This window comes from Podarcis erhardii (assembly GCF_964252035.2).
Source record: "Podarcis erhardii genome assembly, chromosome: 11".
Classification (NCBI taxonomy): domain Eukaryota; kingdom Metazoa; phylum Chordata; class Lepidosauria; order Squamata; family Lacertidae; genus Podarcis; species Podarcis erhardii.
Window position 1 is genome coordinate 8,435,766 of NC_138501.1, and position 15,925 is coordinate 8,451,690.

At 43.4% G+C, this 15,925-nt stretch overlaps 2 protein-coding genes across 8 annotated transcripts in view; both read right to left on the minus strand.

Annotated features, from left to right (window-relative positions):
* Positions 1 to 15,925, minus strand: part of FANCC (FA complementation group C) — a 196,702-nt gene that overhangs the window by 130,017 nt on the left and 50,760 nt on the right. The window lies entirely within an intron of this gene.
* The window catches only part of PTCH1 (patched 1), a 110,213-nt gene that overhangs the window by 30,406 nt on the left and 63,882 nt on the right, over positions 1 to 15,925 (minus strand). For all 3 annotated transcript variants that reach the window (XM_081880923.1, XM_081880922.1, XM_081880924.1), the window contains 6 exons: positions 15,708 to 15,863; positions 15,151 to 15,249; positions 14,586 to 14,711; positions 4,202 to 4,320; positions 2,287 to 2,689; positions 512 to 821 (listed from right to left, as the gene is read on the minus strand). In XM_081880923.1, coding sequence (XP_081737049.1) covers positions 512 to 821; positions 2,287 to 2,689; positions 4,202 to 4,320; positions 14,586 to 14,711; positions 15,151 to 15,249; positions 15,708 to 15,863 — 1,213 coding nt within the window. The remainder of the gene's footprint in view (positions 1 to 511; positions 822 to 2,286; positions 2,690 to 4,201; positions 4,321 to 14,585; positions 14,712 to 15,150; positions 15,250 to 15,707; positions 15,864 to 15,925) is intronic.

Sequence of the window (15,925 nt, forward strand, 5' to 3'; positions counted from 1 at the left end):
ATCTAAAAGAATTCAAAGCACCAACTAAGAAAACTTGAGTTGCTGAGGGCAACTCAGAATAAGACGAATTTAGGAAGTGGAAAAATACAAATCCCCTCCTTCCCGTAATTTTTTTTTGTAAAAAAAAGAAAAAAGAAAATCCATTCCAGTACATTAAATGATTGGGAGTATATGGGGTTATGTTATTAGTGTGTGCCTATACACAGTGTAACATGCCCTCAACCCCTTGGGGATAGCACAAGCTATAAATCTAGCTAACTAAAATAAATGAATGAATGGTTAACTCATATGAAACTCGCGTAGGTGTACACCACTCAACCTGTACCAGGAATATCGTTTCTAACAGTCCAATCCGAAGGAAAGGAACCTTAATAAATAAAATGTAAAGGGATACTACAGGAGGAAAGCAGAAGAAAGAAAACCACTGTAACAGGGGGAAAAACAGAAAGAGAAAAGAGTACATTTGCAGAAAATCTGGATTAGTGAACTGAGTTTTTATTTTTCTCCTTACCTTGCAGCCAGTCTCTAAAGTAGTGCAACCACATTTTGGGAAGCTGCTTGTTCTCTTCCAACAAAACGTACGTCACGTTGCTGAAACTTTTGTGAAGCTCATAAAGTAAGTGCTGGATGTTGGGATAATCCGCTTTCTGCGTAACGACATACATGTGGTAGAATGAGAAGTACTTGAACTGGGCTGCAATGAAGTCATACTCCCGTGTCTCCCGCGGCACAATGTCTGTAAGATCAAGTCCATCTCTCACACGAGTAGTTCCATAAAGACTCAGGCCAAGTAAGGCCAGGAAAAGAAAAATGACCACAAGCTGCAAAAAGGGAGAATAAAGAAGGGTAAATGAAGAAGTGAAATCATTGAGAAGAGTTTCATGCAACAAATACTACATAGAGTCAGTGCTTTTCTTCTGGGGGTACTCACAAGTACGCAGTGCCAGCACCCTTCTTGGAAGGAAAGCACTGGTTTAAAGTGTGGCACTTACTCTAACAACCTTATGGTGAATACTGGCACCTTTCGTTCTAGAAGAAAAGCACTGCATGCAGCTCCATCTCCCTGCAATGTCAGCAAGTCTAGAACCATTTCTCTTAGCGCAAAATGCCAAGGCCAAATTGCAAATCACCCTCAGCACTGCCAAGATCCTGATTGCCCAGTGTAGTCAGTGCTGGATCTATGCACAAGGGATATAATGCAGTATACAGTGGTGCCCTGCAAGACGAACGCCTCGCAAGATGGAAAACCCGCTAGACGAAAGGGTTTTCCATTTTGGAGGTGCTTCGCAAAACGAATTTCCTATGGGCTTGCTTTGCAAGACGAAAATGTCTTGCAAGTTCCTGCAGGGTTCCCCCCCCCCTTTTTCTAAGCCACTAAGCCGCTTATCAGCTGATCCACTAAGCCGCTTATCAGCTGATCCGCTAAGCTGCTTATCAGCTGATCCACTAAGCCGCTTATCAGCTGATCCGCTAAGCCGCTTATCAGCTGATCCACTAAGCCGCTTATCAGCTGATCCGCTAAGCTGCTTATCAGCTGATCCACTAAGCCGCTTATCAGCTGATCCACTAAGCCGCTTATCAGCTGATCCACTAAGCCGCTTATCAGCTGATCCGCTAAGCTGCTTATCAGCTGATCCGCTAAGCCGCTTATCAGCTGATCCGCTAAGCCGCTTATCAGCTGATCCGCTAAGCCGCTTATCAGCTGATCCACTAAGCCGTTAATAGCGCTAAGCCGCTAAGCCGCTAATGGGCTTGCTTCGCAAGACGAAAAAACCGCAAGACGAAGAGACTCGAGGAACGGATTCTTTTCATCTTGCGAGGCACCACTGTACCCTGGGTTACAGATGCTTTAGGCTGTGTTTTTTCGGGTTACGTACTCGCCAAAATCCAGAAGTACCGGAACGGGTTACTTCCGGGTTTCGGCAGTCACGCATGTACAGAAGCACCGAATTGCAACCCGTGCATGCGCAGACACGGTACTGCGGGCTGCGAACGCTGCAGGTTGCGAACGTGCCTTCCGCACGGATCACATTCGCAACCCGAGGGTCCACTGTAATGGGAATTCTAGGAACTGTAACTCCTTGCGGGGAGAAGAGTCTCCTAACAACTCTCAGGATGCTTAACGAAAGACATTTCCCCACTTTTCTTTGGGGAAAGCCGTGGCTGTTCAAAGTGGTATGATACTGCCTTAAATGGTAGAAACAATCCAGCCGTCTTTAACCAAGAGGCAGGGCATGCAGTGCCCCTGTTGCGAAGAAACACACAAGATAAGCACAGAGACGTTACCTTTGCTTTTGGTTTTAGTAGGAACGGAGCATACTGCTTTTCAGCAAAAGAGGAGAGGGTCCATTTCGTACAGGGTGGCTCCAGACAATGCAGTGTAGATTCTGAGAACTGGGAAAGGAGGTCCCTCGATGACCGGGTACTTTCTGGGCTCTGGCAGCTGAGGTTATCTTGTGTCACCGTGACTGGTTGTACAGATATTTCTGAGCGAGGTTCTGCGGTGGTATAGTAAACCTGGGTATGAGGGTCGTATTCAGTGCGAAGCTGGACAGTGGACTGCATTGTGATTTGGGTTTCGTGTGCAAAATTGTGGCTGCTGTATGGCGGTGGAGGGCTGTGGCGCGTGCTGTCACCAGCTTCTGCATACGCTTGAGGTTCAATCTGAATCACTCTGCTAACACACGGGCTGAAAGAAAGGGGGGCATTTATGCACATGTTTATGGCAGAGTCTATATAAATAAGTAATTTAAAAGTATAAGCAAGGTACCATCAAACATGCATGGCATCTTACAAAACATAAAAGGACAGGTTGCTACCTAAAACATTGATTTTACAAAGCAGCAGTTGGGGTGAAGGTTGATACTTTCTTGACAAGTATCAACCTTCCCCAAAATGATGCCCTCCAGATGTTTTTGCACTACAACTCCCATCAGTGATACACTGGCAGTACTGATGGGAGTTGTAGTCTGAAATATCTGGAGGATACCCGCTTGGGAAAGGCTTCCAAGGACAATAATTAAAGAATAGATTCATAGAATATGTAATACAAAGCCTCTCTCTCTCTCTCTCTCTCTCTCTCTCTCTCTCTGTGTGTGTGTGTGTGTGTGTGTGTGTCTGTTTCATACCATCAACTGTTTAAATATATTTTGATCAGTTGGTTGTCTGGCTTTTAACTGATCCATGTAAATATATCCATATGTTTTAAGTTTCTGGGCTCAATTCAAAGTGCTGGATTTAATCTTTAAAGTCCTAAATGGTATGGAACAAAGATACTTAAAGATACTTCTATATGATCCTGTCTAGACACCAAAATCAACCTGGGAGGCCCTTTCTGTGCATCTTGCCTTTCTCAGAGATTCGGGTGGCAGAGATACATGAAAAGGGCATTCTCCACTGTAGTGCCCAGCTTATGGAACTCCTTGCTCCAGGAGATTCACTTGGCTCCCTCTGCCACACTGCAAAATCTTAAAGTATATTTCTGAAGATTCAAGTGCTAAATAATTTAATAAAGGAAACCCTGCACTCGTTGCTGGATAGACACAACACCATTAATATTTCCTTTTTCATAAAGTTTGGGTTCATGTCGAAGAAAAAACATGTCTACAAAATCAGATGCAACAAGCCATTATTTGTCATATTTTGACACATGCATATGCAGTAAGAAACACAGAGAGGGCTTCTAACGGATATATAGTCTGTGTAGTACACACAGCTAATTGGACACATGTGCACTTGTCATACACATGCAATGTAGATGTAGCTTCACTATAAAGAAAGTGATAGCCATACATGATTTTATCATATGAAAGGCAGCTCTAATTGTGAGAAGGAAATCCATATTTCATTCCGCAAAGGATGCCATGACCCAGCTTTGGATACAGAAATTGCAAGGAAAATTCATCTGTGGACTTATACCAGCATTTATAACATGATGGCTTCTTTGGAAACATTCTACATGGCAGCTCTAACCATGTAGACAGCTTTATCAGCTGTATTTTTCAGCCATGTGGCAACAATGCTTGTTTCTCCATTCATGCAGAGGTGACAGGTATCTTGGTCTCTATGAGCTTGGAGCACAGGAAGTTTGATCATGGCCACATAATTCCATTTTAAGAAATGTATATATAATCCATGCAATCAATAACAGCAAGATGTTCTGCTGTTAAAGACAGTCCATGCAGTCATCCTATCTGCTCACCTTGTAAAACAACAGAATATATCCAATCTCCGATCTTCACGGCGGTACAGATCCATACTCAAAATAGCAGGAAAAATTAACAGAACCATGGCAAAGTTGAAGACCACAACCACAGCAGCCTATAGAAGCAAACCGAGAAGGACAGGGAATATCAGCAGAGCTGGTACATTTACAACATGGAGGATACGTTTTAGAAAAAAAACATAAACTTCTTTCATTTGGCAGCCCAATTTGGCTCATTTGTGCTCAAGATTTTGCTGGAATGGATTAAAGGAGCATTTTAGCATTCCTAATGGACCATGAGAATTTTTTGTAATCAATATTCTTTGTAGTATTTCATTATATATACCTTTTGTTGAAGGCCTTGTACCCACCTCAAAAGCTTATGAAGAAAGATATAAAGATATCTGCTAATGATTTAACTCCAACATTATTATTTTTCCCAAATTAGCAACGCTCAAAAGACAGACAACTGCAATGTGGCTGGAGAGACAACCACTGACTAAGACTATCCCTGGAAGCCCCATTAACCACCACTTTAGACCTTCAAGAAAGAAATCCACTAACCAGCACATAATTTTTAAAACAGAGTTCCAGGATGGCTTCTCATGCATGTACAGTCCAAACCAGCCCAACTGCACTTAAGCAAGATATCTGCATCTGGCTTTAGACTCTACCCTAATGTGGAGATAAACCTGCTTACTGTCACCTGGAAATCAAACTGCTTTCAAAAGGGATAACTACAGGGGCCGAATCAAAGGTTGGCTACCCTCTTGCCCTTTTTAAAGCCCCCACAGAAAGGAATAACAAACAGCAGAGGTAGAAAAACCATCACCAAGGTGGCAACAAGGTCAGGGGTGCATTGGCCTTAAGCCAGTTTTCATATGTTTTTTAGGGTCATTGTATTAACAGATGTTGATAGGCACAGAGAGCACCCTTTAGCAGTTGCCCATTTCCCCAGCATCCCAAGAAGCACTGGATAGTTGGCTCAGCCTGTCTCACTTCAGTTTCCAAAACACACCAATGTATCACCGCTTTGGAGCATTGCGGGAAAACAAAATGGTGCCCATCACCGCCTGAGAGTGGGCTTTGCTGAGGGCTCCTCAAAACTTCTGTGTTGGATGCATCACATGACCCATAGCTGTCAACGTTTCCCCTTTTTTAAGGGAAATTCCCTTATTCCAAATAGGATTCCTCGCAAGAAAAGGGAAAAGTTGACAGCTATGACACAACCAGTTACAGAAATTGCCAACTCGCAACAATTCTCCCTTTAGTACAATTCTATTCTGCTGAGTGCTCGCTGGGCATGCCGAATATATTGTGTTTTGATAGTGAGCTGCATTAAAGTTTCTTTTCACTGGCAATTTCCTTGATTATGGTGAACAGCCTTTGCTCGATAAAACACCTTTAAAAAATAAAATAAAATAAATGAGAATGTAGTCCCAGCACAAAAACTGCAGATCAGTAGGAAATCTCAGAGGAGTCTGCAGGGGGCTGGGGACAGGACACCCAACTATTAGCCCTGGGAAAGGGCCCCTTGCATCACCACCCACCCTTTCAAATAAAGCAGCATTTAGAGAGGAGTCTGAACCCAAGGGCCTCAAGGTTTCCCCCTTGGAAATCAACAAAGCTGGCGGAGACTGCGGCCTTAGAGTTGCAGCCTAGTTGCCGGTGTAGGAAAAAGGTCCGCATTTAACCGAGAGCCGGTTTAAAAGCAAACAAGCCCCAAATTCTGAAATTTTGTACAGAAGTCCTGTGTATCTCCCTCAGCTACAAACAGAACTTGCTTTAAAGGGGGAAAAAATAGAAGCCCTTAGTAATTCACCGCTTCAAAAAGCAGCTGCTGCTGCATGTGTTAACTGAAATAAAATAATGGAAGTCTGTGCTGGAGTCACTGAGGGAGAAAGCCTCATAGGCTGGGGCCCTGCCCAAGGTATGCGCTGCTATTTGCCATTCCTCGCAGACCACCCAAGGCGAGCGGGCGTATTGTATAGCCAGAGATGATGAGCAGATGAGGAGGCATGTCGGGCCGTCTTTCACCTTGCTATCTGCAGCTCGCTCCTAATGGCATTCAGGGGTTGCATTTTCCTCCCCCTGAGCCCTCCTCCTCCTCCTCGCTCCCAGACTTTAAAAGTAAAAATTAAGGACTTTTTGACAGAAACAAAGGAAGCTTAAGGAGAAGAGGGGTTTAAATATTTCAGTTTAAGCTGGGAGTAAGATAACAAATGAGTTTTTACAGCCCACATTGTTTCTCCCACTCAAAAGGAAAATGGGACACTGTGCATCATTAAGCAAGCGCACACAGAGAAAGTCATTTGTGTTTGCATGGAGGGCTCTCGCTACAGGAAAGAGACCACGGCATGCTTCTTTGCTAGACAGCTCATGAGGGAAGGATTGACAGTGGAAATCAGTCCTAGAAACGTATTATTCTGTGGCAAGAATTCTGGACACTGCGTCAACAGAAAGCCTTCTCAGAAGGCTGCAACAAAGGATGAAACTGGGAGTCCATCTCAGGCTTATGGGCAAAATCACAGCATGCAGAAGCAAGGGACACCGTCATACTGAAAATAAACCCACTGAAATAAATGGGCACAGCTAACTTAGGTCCATTAATTTCAATGGGTCAGAACTGAGAAAAACTTAGTTGGCGCCATGTTTAATGGAATGGATTTCCCATGTAGGACATTATATTCTATATGCAGTGAAGGTAAAGGTAAAGGTAAAGGACCTCTGACAGTTAAGTCCAGTTGCGAATGACTCTGGGGTTGCGGCGCTCATCTCACTTTACTGGCTGAGGGAGCCAACGTTTGTCCGCAGACAGTTTTTCCGGGTCATGTGGCCAGCATGACTAAGCCGCTTCTGGAGAAACCAGAGCAGTGCACAGAAACACAGTTTACCTTCCCGCTGGAGCGGTACCTATTTATCTACTTGCACTTTTTGGCATACTTTCGAACTGCTGGTTGACAGGAGCCGGGACCGAGCAATGGGAGCTCAGCCCGCCACGGGGATTCGAACCGCCGACCTACCGATCAGCAAGCCCTAGGCTCAGTGGTTTAGACCACAGCACCACCCGCATCCCTATATGCAGTGAAAGGGAGGACATATTATCAATCCCGCCTTGTCCCGAAGTTCAGGAGTGGGGGAGGATCAGCCAAACAGGCTCTACATTTCCAGGGAGAGCTGTATTGTCCAAACAGGCTCCAAATTGCCTTTCAAATGCAGCATTTGGTACAGACAAATCCAGACGCTGTTCTATTCAATACACACTGTAATGACCAACTGTTAAGAATTACATAAAGTTCTGGTACAAAAACAGAATCACCTTTACTTAGAAACATAGAGTTGACACCAGTGTTCGAAAATCCCATTATTCTAGGCACATTTTGCGACAAGGGATTTCATTAGCAGTGAAATGAGTAGTTTCTGAGCTCTGGGCGCAGTACTGTGACTAAGATTTCAGATTAAAACTGCAGAGTGGAAGGAAAGGAGGACCTTTTTCAGCCTCCCCATTTCCAGCCAGTCTCTGAAGACTGGAGAAGAGACCCTCTTAAGAATATTAGGGGGGCAGGCAGGGGAAGCATTGCTTTGTTTTTTGCAGTCTTCAGATGAGGACTAGCATTTTGCTGCAGTTCATTCATTTTCAGCTTTGTATTCTTGTTATTAAAAAAAGTGTGCCTAGACATTCCATTGTTGCACCCATAACCTAGGTTTAAGGTGCCATTTAGCTCCTAGCTTTCATTTCTCAGTTTCTAACAGTGGTTCACCTACTGGCCAAGAGGAAATTTTGGACCTAGATCAGGGATGTTATCTTATACTAAATAAGCACTTGCTCAGGGGGCACTAGATTTGAGAGGCCCTGCTATGCCAAGCATGCCACTGCTATGGATAGATTCAGCGTTGGAAAGCTCTGCCAGCAAAGCCATTCTGCTGGTGAAAATATGCAAGTGCAATGGCAGAAATGGGGAGCAACCTTGGGCAAGACATGGGTAGCAGGGGGGTGCATTTCAATTCATGGCTGTGCCCTGACACAGTCCACAGCCCCAGATTTGTCAAAAAGATTTTCCCTCCTGTTGATTTTAATGGAAGAGGAGGAAATTCAAAAAATGCCACCCCACGTCAACAACTGCCCCACGTCACGTTCCCATAACAGATACGGAGCAACTTTGCACCCCAGCACAGCACTGCCAGTATATAAACCCCAAACAAGAGAAAACAACTCAGACAACAGGGAGTGAAGGATGGAGTTTCTGGCAATATGTCAATCTCACAAGGGGGAATTTAGCTACTGGGAAAGGGCACTTTAGCACAAAACAGCCTGTTTCCAGAAAACACACAGGAACTTAAGCACATTGCTAACATTTCTCATACTAGAACCCTAACAGGTGTTCTGTCTCAGGACTCCAAGCACACAACTCCAAGCTTTACTCCATTCTAAGAAGCAGAGATGCAGGACAGAGAAGCGAGGTGCAGGTAAGCGAGGGAATGTAAAATTTAGGGCACAACTGCTACAACCACCTCCCTTGTTGCGTATGTTAACACTGTGTCTTGTCTAAACTGTATCACTCCCACAAATTCACACACACACACACACACACCTCACATTAGTGGGAAGCAGTGTCCTCCCTCAAACACAAATAAGCTCTCTGTTGGCAAATGCCAGATACTGCTTTTCACTGTGGGCCAAACTCTCCTGAGCATTCTCTCTAATTTCCAGACTGAACATACCTCATAAACATAGCTAGACTGGATAGTAAAAAAAAAAAAAAAGGGGGGGGGAGGAAAAATAGAGATTATTTTTTCCTCCTTTTTTCACTTTTAGCAGTATTTTTTTTCCTTTGGCAAAAGAGCAATATGAACTGTTATTTTTGAAAACAGGCACAAGTAATGTGTGCACATATTCAGAAGTGAATATGTCTAGATTCATTTCAGGAGACCAAGTTATATACATCTGCAGATGTTGAATCGAAGCCGATAAAGTACTAAAGAATTCCAAAAGGAAGCAGTTCACTTATGGGTGTTCAGAAGAGGGTGACTGATCCCTGCACACAAAATAAAAGTATAACTACAGATACAATTTGAGGATCTGACTTCCACACTGGCAGCACTCGGTTACTGAGCAACAAAGGCTAACCCAGTGAAAGTTTCAGAGAGATCCATCATTCACATCTGAAACATCAGCACCTCCTTTGATAGTCATTTGAACTGAACTAAATCAACAGCTTGGTGGTATGGAGAATGTACCACCTTGCCTGAAACAAAAGAAGTTCAGAAACAGGCATTGATATGGAAGACTGAAAGTTGGGTTTTCACCCTGTCAGGAAGCCATTTATTCTCTCTAACCAGCTGGATTATTTTACAGATATTGAGCCTCAAAAGCCAATGAAACCTTGATTGTTATCTTATAATGTCTCGAGGAAAGTGAACAAAGATAGAGAAAGGTCAAAGCAACACTCTGTTTAAGCCCATCTGCTGGTTAGGCTCCTATCGAGATGAACAGAAATAAACATTGCTGAAAAGAAAAAGAAAAACCTGTTATATTGCTGTGCTTTCTTAACTTTGGCAGCGGAAGGTCTCCGAGACAGACAGGAATTCTTCAATAAACAAATCTGAATGAGACAAAGACAGGGCGAAGGACTGTAAATGTGGATAAATCCACGTTTAAAAACAGACCACCCAAAAGCCGCTTGCATGGCCAGCTGATTCCGAATACTGTAATTAAATGCATCACCTGAATTTGGCCACACCTGGCAAAGTCGTAAGGAACAAATAAGAGATATATCAACTGCTGACAAGGGGTTCCTTTCTTTCTCTTTTTGCTATTCTTTGCTTTTTTCTAATATGCTTGATAACCATGGATTTTCAATACAAATCCTTTGCATATAATTCCACCTGCCACATATAACGTGATTAGGGTGACATGCTTTGTATTACAGCACATGAACATAGTGGTTGGACATTATTACTTTACTTAGGTCTCAGTGCAGCAGTTCTTAGCTCAGTAGTACAAACTGGCTTTTTTAATCCAACGTTTTAAAAAGTGGTTTGGAGCACAAAGATCTGCAGTGACAAACCTGAGTGGTGCACAAAAATGTGCCTATTATTTACGAGAGAAAGAACAAATCATGACCAGATGCATGAAAAGATGGGCAACTGAGATATGCAGTAAAGCACAACGATAGCACACAAGAATAAGCTGATGTTCCAAGAGGCCAAAGCTTTACTAGAGACTGGTTTTTAAGTTTGAAAATCTGAGGCATGTCAGTTTGAAAATCATTGAGCACCATGCAAATATGCCCAAAACCTGACATTCCGAGGCAATTCAGAGTCTTGCTGGGAATATGCTTCAATCATTTTTAAAAATTATTTCTTTCGGAAGAATTACAGATTTAACAACACATGCATGCCTTTCATATGCTGATTTCATTTGCAGCAGAATTATTAGTTGCACAGTAGATCAGCTTTCAAGAAGGGCGGCGAGGATAAAGAAGTGAGCATTCAACAGCCTTGTTAAGGGGGGGAGGGTTTGAAACCCAGGGTACTATTCATGATTTAACAATATACACTTGCTCTGGATTACATGCTTGTGGGCAATGCCCCCTCCCAAGAGAACAGGGCTCTCCTGCTGCAACTGCTTCTGATGTGGCAATGAGGTTGAGTGCAGCACACATTTCTCCAGATCATGGGAATGCCTCTGTGTGGACACGGCGGGAAACTGTTATAACTATGGAAAATTGTGTTCCATACGAAAGGTAAAGGTAAAGGTAAAGGATCCCTGGACAGTTAATTCCAGCCAGAGGCGACTCTGCAGTTGCGGCGCTCATCTCGCTTTCAGGCCAAGGGAGCCAGCGTTTGTCTACAGACAGCTTTCCGGGTCATGTGGCCAGCAGGACTAAACCGCTTCTGGCGCAACGGAACACTGTGGCGAAAACCAGAGTGCATGGAAACACCGTTTACCTTCCTGCCGCAGTGGTACCTATTTATCTACTTGCACCGGCGTGCTTTCAAACTGCTAGGTTGGCAGGAGCTGGGATAGAGCAACGGGGGCTTCACTCCGTCGCGGGGATTCAAACCGTCGACCTTCCGATCAGCAAGCCCAAGAGGCTCAGTGGTTTAGACCACAGCGATTCAGTTAAAGTAACAAAATTAGAAGTGCTATACAGACAGAGAAAGGGATAAAGAATGGCGGGGGTGAAACAACTGCCTTTGCTACTCTGAGGGGACTCCAGAATACAAGCACAGGCTCACAATAATTAGAAGAGATCTCAATAAAAACCTGACTTAATGCTATAGATTATAACTTCTTTTCATAGCACTGCTTACAAACCACGTGTGTGTGTGTGTGTGTGTGTGTGTGTGTGTGTGTGTGTGTGTGTCTCCCACAATAGTTGCAACACGTATTAAGAAAAATTGTAATTCCTGCTTCCTCTAGTTAGGTCAAGGGTCAAGTAGAGTGAAAAATGATTGGTGAGCCAGACAGAAAGGGAAGAAAAATGACTGCTGAGAAAGTACAGTTACCAAGTCTTTACCAAGGTCAGAGTGAGCTATAAATCCTCTGTGCTGGAGCTGTGCCAGAAGGAAAGCCTCCCAGAGCTCTTTTCAAAGAGCTCTTCCCTAGCAGTACCCACCCATGCTTTTTAATTTTGCCTTTGGAAAAAGATAAATATCATGATTATGACTATGACTATGAAGCAGAAAGCATGACGAGGGCACGCGCACACCCACATACAAACCCTCCAAAAATGTCCAAGGTGACCACTAGTATTCATAGAACACATATACACTCTGCAGGTGGCACAAGGGCTCTGTTGAAGAGATTTTGGATTCAAAAGCATCAGTCTATACATGCAGCAGCTTTTATCAGCTAATGGAAAGGAAAGAACTTCACGTATAAGCTCCATTCCTCCACTACAGAAGAAATAGGGATGTACCAAGAAAAGACACAAAAGCATCATGTTAGCCACATGAGCATACTCTAGTCCCAGGAAAGAGGTTTAATTGCAGATTCAGTATTTGACACTTTTATAACGTAAGAGTCAACTCAGAGCCCATTCACACATTATAAATTAAGCCTGATTTGTATCAGTGCTAACCTATACTTCTGGAGTACAGATCTGAGCGGGGTGAAGTGGGAGAAGAATATCCACAGAAACTTCTGCAAGCCCAGATTTCCACATTCCCTGTGCACACTGCTTAGCTCAGTTGGAGAAGAGCACTCCTGGAAAACATGGGTCAGCAATGCAGTGCTATTGCTATTACAGTGTTCTGTAACAGCAGGGCTTTTACACAAAGGTGTAGCCTTCAGAGTTCACGCATTCAATTCCAGTGCTAAAAAGAATGTGGCATGATCTCAGTTACTGGGGCAATTGTTTAAGGCGAAAAGGAGCAATGATCAATGTTGTTTAGCAACATTTTATAGCAGTTGCACCCTTTGTTTATCCAGATATAATGTTTAACCATGATTTGTTTTTCTTAAACTATGATTACATGTTACATCTGAACAACTGACACGTGGTGGAGGATTAGCTGCAACCCAGGATGCAAAGCCATGGTTTCAAGCACACATCACTACGTATGTTAACTACATAGAAGGCATTACTTCTCCACTAAGTAAAAAAAAAAAGGTAAAGGACCCCTGACAGTTAAGTCCAGTTGCAGACGACTCTGGGGTTGCGGCGCTCATCTCGCTTTACAGGCCAAGGGAGCCGGCATTTGTCCGCAAGACAGTTTTTCCAGGTCATGTGGCCAGCATGACTAAGCCGCTTCTGGCGCAACAGAACACCGAAACCAGAGCAGCACACGGAAACGCCATTTACCTTCCCGCCGGAGTGGTACCTATTTATCTACTTGCACTTTTTGGCACGCTTTCGAACTGCTAGGTTGGCAAGAGCTGGGACCGAGCAACAGGAGCTCATCCTGTCGCGGGGATTCGAACTGCCAACTGTCTGATCGGCAAGCCCAAGAGGCTCAGTGGTTTAGACCACAGTGCTACCCGCGTCGCTCTTCTGCACTAAGTAGGAAGCAACAAATACCAGAACAATCTAAACCATGGTTTTAATGTCTGTGTGATTTTAACCAGGGTTAAGGCAACCCCTTTGGTTACTGCTAATAATTTGGGGTGCATAGTAGCCTTGGACACCTCATCTGGCCCCACCCAGATATAACTTACGGTAAGTGCTAGCTGCTATTATTACATGAGCGACGTAACCACAACACATGATTTCCTCTCTGGTGGACAGCTCCCTTAATAGAGTGGACAGCTCCCACCAGAAAGAAGTATCAAAATACTACCACAGCAGTACGCAAAGAGCTAAGTGAGTAAACAAAGAACCATAAACTTTTCTTTGCACAGCCTATATATTTTTTAAAAAATCCTATCTCTCACCTATTTTTCTAAGTCTAACAATGAAAAACAACAGTTATAAAACATGAAACAATCCAGGAGTCAACCAAACCAAAAATAAAAATAGCATAAAAAGGAAGGCTGATTACATAATAACCATCAGAACTGAACATCAAAATACAGTACAATCACAACTTACATGTGTTTAACTTGTGCGCTTTCAACCTTGTGTGGTTGAAGGCTGGTTGAAACTGGGCAAATTAAATGCACACAAGTCAGATTAAATACACACTTTAAAAGCTCTTTTTGCATTGGGGTTTCCCAGCGTTGGAAACAACTTTCAAGGTCTCTCTGCCTTGCTTATCAGGCATGTCCCGCTTTCTCTCTAAAAGCACTCTGGCTTTCTTGGGGGGCAAGACTTGCTCAATGAGGGCTCCAGAAGGGTAAGGATGCGTGCCATCTTTGGAACATAAGCCCCGTGCAAGATGCAATCGTACTGGACCATTCCAAAGTGCCTTCCGTTACAGAAAAGCTCTAGCCCCAGTTACTGCCAAGCATGCTTTGTGTCACTGAGGGATCTGCAGTGGGGTCGCAGATGAGAATCACAGAATGCAGGAAGGCTAATCCCTGAAACATTTCTTAAGCCAATGATGCCCAGGAAGGTTTTTCCAAGGGCAGAATCAACATTTTCTCATTTAGGACTATGCCAAGTTTCAAACAAAGGCATTGTGAAATAAGGGCAACATAATCGCCAAGTGCATTTTCTGTCCACCGTGTACATGAAAACAAGGACACTCTGTGAGTGACGCACCTCTAAGATTACTCTAGGTGCCTACACTAACACTGACAGAACTGTGATGAGGATTATTCTCAACCCAGAAAGAACCACCCGATGAGTTAATTGCTGATGGGATGTTCTGCTCTGTTCTCCCAAGGTCCATCACCTTGGATCTCATTACATCTCAGATGCAAACATCAAACCACAGTCAGCTTGATGAGGATAAAGAACAATTCCAGTGTTAGCAAACAACTTCATAAACTTACTTGGAGTGAAAATGCCCGTAGAGCAGGGATGGGAATTAAGGCAGCCATGAAGAATGCAGTAACATTACTGATGGAAGTAAGGGCCACACTCGCCCCAGTGCGTTTCAGACATTCTCCTGTCCTGTCCTGAAAAATACATATGAAGTTGTAGAATACCATACTATTGCATACTGGAAATATAGAGCACTCAGACAGACATGCACAGTTATAGGACACAATCAATATTATCCATAAAAAGTGGCAACATTATTATATTCTTAACACCATACCGGCATTAAAAATACATGTTGAAAATAAAATTCTGCAGCGCAGTAGACTTGGCATGAGCTACACATCAGTTATTTCACAAGACTCTAGAAAATGAGTGCAAAATTTATCCAGAATGATACATTTTCATCTGTATGAACCTATTTGCTACTGTGAATGATATGAAAATAGATGTTTTCTTGTCGCCAGAATATCTGATCTAAGGCATGATTAATCCTGGTTACCTGCATTACGAATCATACATGCACCTCTAGCTCAGATATAGTAGTTTGCATTGTCCCAAACAACTGGCTGTTACCTCAAATGGAATTCTCTTGTTCTGCCCAGTTTCGCTAAATGCATGTGCCAAAAGGAAGACATCGTCTACACCAACTCCTAAAGCAAGGAAGGGTAAAACCTGCACAAAAAGGAAAGAAGAACCAAGTGTGTTTATAGGAGGCTTATGACTCACCTGAGTAATTATGACCTGCCAGCTAATTGAGATAATTTTCCAAATTTGTTCACGCAGATTTCTGTTACCCTATAATGCTTGATACATCCCTGTTCTTTTCGTGCAAAATCCTAAAGCGAAATTATAGGGCCACTTGCATCTTGTGGGATGTTTCTACCTATGTATATATCTATGCTGAAACTGCAGTCCTACTATTGCCTTAAAATGCAGATAACAATCACATGTTCCCCATTCAGTCTGCCTGCTGACTAACCATAGGTTATTCTCTCAGCTTAAACCTGTAAAATGTCCATTGCTTGGCATGCTAGCGCAGGTACAACTCCAGAGCTCTTTACATTCCCTCCCCCAGTGATTCATCCCGGCAAATAAATTGACCAAACTCTTAATAACTATTCATTCAGTACCTGAGTTGTGGCAGCATTAAAGGAAATCCCAATTAATGAACAGAGGCCCAATCCTGCAGCTACTGAGAGTGCAACCAACAAGACTCCTGCCAGCCCCACGGCACCCTGGGATTTAGCACAGTCCCACCGCAGCATGGTTAAACAGGCATAGGCAAGCTGAAAGCAGAGCAAAAGAGAGTTGGTTGGTTGGCTGGGTCTTTGAAAGCAAAATTTCAGAC